Genomic DNA, 5,101 nt, shown 5'->3' with positions numbered 1-5,101 from the left:
TCCTCTCCTCTCCTCTCCTCTCCCTCCCACTTTCTCGCTCTCTCTCACATTTCTGATCACAACATGGAACAAGTTCCCGTGAAGTTGACCAAGAGCAATGGGCTCGTCGCAATACTCGATGTTGCTCATATTCAGTCCATGCTCAAGACGACCGGCCGATCTCTCGACCTCCTCCTTCTTCACTCCCTCCAGCGTCACCTGCCCCCACACCTTCAGTATCATATACCTCGCCTCCCAAACTGAATGCCATCAGCCCCCCCAGAGCCCGCAAGGAGCGCAGGCCAGCAGTGTCTCACCTCCTGGAACGTAAGGGCGTTCTTGTCCTTGACCCCAGCGTACGAGAGCTGTGAGGGCGACACTCTGACCCCGCATGCTCTCATGCTCGAACAGATAGCGATCACCGCGCTCATCGTGTCCCACCCCATCTTCTTCAGCACAAACCGCACGTGCGATTCCCGTCGTGCTTGCGGGTGCTGCCCCCGCACCGTCACCGGGCTTCCATCAAGCATGCGACACTCGATCACTATGAAGTCTCCTGAAAGCGAGAGAAAGCAAAGTCAAGCAGCGGCTAAGGTCTGCTGGTCTGAGCTGGTCTGAGCTGGTCTGAGCTGCCCTGCCCTGATCTGCTTTTCTGCACTTTGCTCTCTGCATGCATCTCCTTCCCCCTCCCCTCACTCCATCACTTCGCTCACCCCATCGGATGGAGTTGGTCAGGCTTCCTGCGGCTTCGACGTTATGCTGCTGACAAGAAGTGCCTAGCAGACAAATCACCTTGAAGCCTCCGCTTCCTCCTCTTCAGCACAGCTCGGATCCAGACCTCCCTCTCTGTGTAGTGTGAAGTGCCGATCTCGACCTTCTCTGCTCCTCTTCTCATCCCTGGCTTCCTGCTTCCTGACCCTGAGCTGCCCGCCACGCTTGCTGGCCGCTGTTTTGCAGCAGGGAAAGGCGCTTTAGGGTGAGCCATCGGAGGACGAAGAGGGGGGAGGACCTTGTCGTCTCCCGGTACTTCCTCCAGAAGGAGGAGGAAGAGGAGGAGGAGGAGGAGGAGGCAGACCGTCCGTGAGATTGCAAGTGACTCGCAGGAGACACAAAGATACTGAACCATGCTTGCAAACAGCTGGACGGATGCTGGCTGGACCAGTTTCTGTGACTGTCAACCAGGCCAGCAGTACTATCTGGCATGTATGTTTGACACCATCTGGATCCAAAGGTCAAAAAAAAGTTTTTCATCACTCTCGAGATCGCATCTTGTTTGAAACTCCTCCTACTTGCCTCCTCTGATCCGGATGGTCTCCCCGCATTTACCTTGTCATGCGGCCGAATGGGGAGAAACACGCGAGTAGGTCAAGCTGGTTGCTTGCCATATCATTCTCGACTTGAACTTGCATCTTTACCTTCCCTAGGCTATGACTGGAGATGGCAGGATACGATCACCTGCGATCTCCCTCTGCTATCTTTCTATGTTGTCTCTCTCTACTATCTTTCTATGTTGTCTTCCTCTGCTATCTTTCAACTCCGTTCATTCTCATCGTCGCACACTTCGGTCGCATCCAGTGTTTTCCTTGAAATGGTGAATCAAGCTCGCCTCCGATTAACAGAGCCTGCGCCGCCCGGGCTCGTACTGATTTTAACTTAACTTTGAGTAAAAATTGGCAGGTCCGGGCCGTGTTCCGATAAGTTCAGAACTTGGAGTGGCAGCGGCCCGCCGGGCTCAGCGGCCGCCAGCTGATCCGGCCGGGCCCGGAGGCTGAGGGGCAGAACATCCGACTTGGGTGGCAAGTCCTCTACAGGGATCGAGTGGCTGTACAAACGAGAGGCTTACAGGGGTGGGGTGGTAGAGATATCTTCAGTCCACATCCCGGGGGGGCGGGGGCCGGTCGTGTGGCCATGAGGGGTCGCAATGTACCAAGTTTTGATGCGACCCTTTATCTGTCCCAGACGACAAGTCCTCAGTTAATGGGGTCACTTGGGGCACATTGTGAATATCTGCTTGGCTCCAGAAGAATCTGGAATTTTTGGATGACAATCTCAAGATTATCTTATTGCTCCTTATACATGCCCGGGGTTGGACGCCCCGCAGGAACCCCAGTGAGATGGCAGAGCGTAACGTGATGATTTTACTTGCGACCTTCCATAGACTTCGAAAGATGGGTGTGTTGTCAGCGTGCAGTCAGCTTCGCAAGCGATTTGTACCATTAACGAAACGTTCTGATTTTCTCCGTGCGAAATATATTAGTTTCGAACGACCCATCTATTGAACAGGAATCTTTTCGAGCATATGAAGTTTCGGCCATGACCATTCAGCTTTTTCCCACCCCCTCTGGTTAAATTGTGGTCAACGGCCCTCACCACCCTTCACCTTTAGTGAGGTCTCCGAATCACAGCATCTATACATCCTAAGCTGACATATTTCTTATGTCTCACTCTAATGGATTTTATCTTCCCCTAGCCCTTTGTCATATATGAGTCCACTACCTTCCGCATGCAAACTGACCACCCTGCCTTGAGCCCAAACAACAATTTTAAAACCACGACTACCCACCCTCTAACCCACTTAACCCCCATTGCACCTCGGCTGGACATCGACTCTCCGAAACATGCGGGAGTGCGCACATAAGAAAAAAATATGGAAAATGGGAGCGAAGGATCAGAGAACGGGGGAGAGAAGGAGTCATAGGTGGAGGAAGAGGTCAGGCAGTAGCCCGAGCCAGCATATTCAGAGAGTTCATGAATCGCGTTGTGATGTAACATACTCCAGAAATACCTTAAGGAACGCGCCATGCATGATCATGCATTGACGCACCATCTATCGATGGCCGCGATAACACGAGTACAGTGTGCATGGTCATGATCTCGAATAGACATATGGATGCTGCGGGTGATAGACAGAAGATTCCTTGAAGAAATCATAGCCATACCTGTGATGTATACTGGCGTTAACAGTACACATCGAACGCCAGTATATGTCGCAGGTATGGCTATGAAAGTATACATCGCAGGTGTGGCTATATGAACAGTTCAGTTTTCTGTTTAGCTCCTTCACTTTGCTCCAATCTAGACTGTCTGCTGCACGCCTCTCACGCCTGTTCCAGCATGACCAGGAAAGAAAGAAAGCCCCTGCGAAAACGAGCACAAAGGAGCCGAACGAGGCTCCTGCATGTGACACTGGACGAGCTGGTGCCGGTGTACTCGGAGCCAGACGGTGGGAAACTTCGGTCAGGGAGGACCGTGACCCAGTTGCTGCATGACCTTGTAAGCTACACGAAGTCGCTCATGTCTCCTGTAAAGCACGTGAAGAAGGTATGGAGTTGTGTCTCGTTGAGTTGGGGAGCTGCTGACATCGTTGCCAGGAGCCGCGGACGACGAGAGAACCGGAGGCAGCACTGAGAAATGAGACCATCCGGCGAGGGATGTTGTCGTGCAGGACAGAAAGCATGCTGGTCTTCGACAGGAGCACTCTGCGGGTGGAAGATGCGAACGACGGCATGCTCCGCTTTCTAGGAAAGCTGCCTTTCAAGGGACCACAGGGCTACAGCCTCCTGCACCTCATCCACCCTATGGAGCAGGGGAGGATCACTGCCCTCCTCCGCATGCTGGATCATCAAGATGGAAGGTTCTGGATGGAGACAGAAATCCTGCGGTTCTCGGGGAACGGAGGGTTCTGTGGCAGCAGATGCTCGCTCTTCTGCTCAGCAGCAGATAGCAAGAGAGGCTTCATCTTCATAGAACCATGCACTTCTCTGTGCTTGCCCAGGTCTCCACCGCTGGGGGGAGGGAGCAGGCGAGGCGGTGACTTTGAGAGGTGTTTTCAGTTCGAGGAGATTTGCTCCTCGAGCTGCCCGCTAGAGATCTGCAGTCTGTTATCCTCTTCCTTAGGATCGACGTGTGTGGGATGGTACGGGACCATCGCCCATTTCCTCAGTCTCCACCAGAAATCAGATCTTGTCGATCAACTACTGCATGAGATGAAGATCATTCGACGATCCGGCGTCGTCCTTCGCATGATCCAGTTGTGGTGCCGGGTGACACACAGATCGAGCTCCGAGATTTCCTTGCAGATTTACTTCCGTCTGAAACTTCCCGTCCTCTTTGGCTCGCATGCAACAGACTGGCAGCTGGCTCTGGACATAAACTTCTCCAACAACTTCGCCATGGTAGCCGATGGGTCCTCAGGGTCCTTCACGGCATGGGAACTTGACTTTGACTGCTGCGATGATGAATTTCGAATCCTCGAGCTCAAGCTCAAGGAGAACGGCAATCGTCTCGAGTGCTGCCACAGCAGGTGCCCTTTCCCTTCGTGTACCTTCCTCCTTTCATTCTCTATCAGCAACTTTATCTCGTGAGATGTTGTGAGTATTTCCTAAACATTCGCGAGCAGGTTCCTGTATCTTTCACCCGACGAGTTCCACTACTCAGGATATATCCCCTCTTCTCAGGTCAGGCCTCTCTAAGTCGGCTATAACTTCTCACCCGATACCTCAGACGTTGGAGCCCAAAGATATGAAATTCCACCAGGTGTTCAGCAAGGTCTCCCAAGTACCTGAATGATCTGCGTGTGCTCGAGCTTCATTGCCATCCTCTCTTTTATTCTTTTGCACTGTGTTGATGTCTCAATACCTCACTGTAAAATAGATAAATCTGTCGATTGCTAAACAAACGTTTCCTCCACTTCAGAAGCACTTCCGATGTACCACGGCTTTCCCGCTGTCCTTGTACTCATCTATGCTGATCCACATTTGTTGGAACCTGGTCAGAGTCAGACAGGAGCCTACTTTGCTGCTAAACTCTCACGTGGTCAAGGAAGCGAGGATCGCTGCGCCAACAAACACGGAGTACTGACGCTCCTCTGGAGCGACAGTCTTGACCTGTTAAGAGATAGGCGGATGAGCCTCAGCCTGCCAGGACATTGTTTGGCTCAAACCTTCATTGTAGGAGGAGCCATGTTGGTGATCTCCTTCTGCATCCTTTCAGGCAAGCCTTTGTACATGGTTGTGCCGCCTACGGTCTCACATCAGAGTCACAGTGGCAGAGAAGCAAGCTAAACCTGAGATAACGATGTTGGAGTACAAGTCCTTCCTGATGTCGACATCGCACTTCATGA

The 5,101-nt window shown here is 52.4% G+C and overlaps 3 protein-coding genes across 3 annotated transcripts; 1 reads left to right on the top strand and 2 right to left on the bottom strand.

Annotated features, from left to right (window-relative positions):
* Positions 1-48: 48 nt before the first annotated feature.
* Positions 49-964, bottom strand: GUITHDRAFT_149613 (hypothetical protein; the record flags this gene model as incomplete). The annotated part of the gene is made up of 4 exons (XM_005817843.1): positions 49-198; positions 297-535; positions 693-738; positions 818-964. Coding segments are annotated over 4 exons (582 nt in total), but the record flags the coding sequence as incomplete, so codon positions are not given.
* A 2,129-nt stretch (positions 965-3,093) lies between these two features.
* GUITHDRAFT_122873 (hypothetical protein) lies at positions 3,094-4,548 on the top strand (the record flags this gene model as incomplete). Its single annotated transcript, XM_005817842.1, has 4 exons — positions 3,094-3,300; positions 3,351-4,282; positions 4,379-4,436; positions 4,483-4,548. The coding sequence occupies 4 exons, from the start codon at positions 3,094-3,096 to the stop codon at positions 4,546-4,548; spliced, it is 1,263 nt and encodes a 420-aa protein (XP_005817899.1).
* Positions 4,549-4,670: 122 nt separating this feature from the next.
* On the bottom strand, positions 4,671-5,099 carry GUITHDRAFT_83570 (hypothetical protein; the record flags this gene model as incomplete). Its single annotated transcript, XM_005817841.1, has 4 exons — positions 4,671-4,746; positions 4,792-4,865; positions 4,922-4,998; positions 5,045-5,099. 4 exons carry the CDS (start codon positions 5,097-5,099, stop codon positions 4,671-4,673), a joined length of 282 nt encoding a protein of 93 aa, XP_005817898.1.
* Between the last annotated feature and the right edge of the window lie 2 nt (positions 5,100-5,101).

The sequence above is a fragment of the Guillardia theta genome, assembly GCF_000315625.1.
Source record: "Guillardia theta CCMP2712 unplaced genomic scaffold GUITHscaffold_517, whole genome shotgun sequence".
In the NCBI taxonomy this organism is placed as follows: Eukaryota; class Cryptophyceae; order Pyrenomonadales; family Geminigeraceae; genus Guillardia; species Guillardia theta.
The sequence above is the reverse complement of the archived record's forward strand: the minus strand, read 5'-3'. Positions and strand labels throughout refer to the sequence as shown.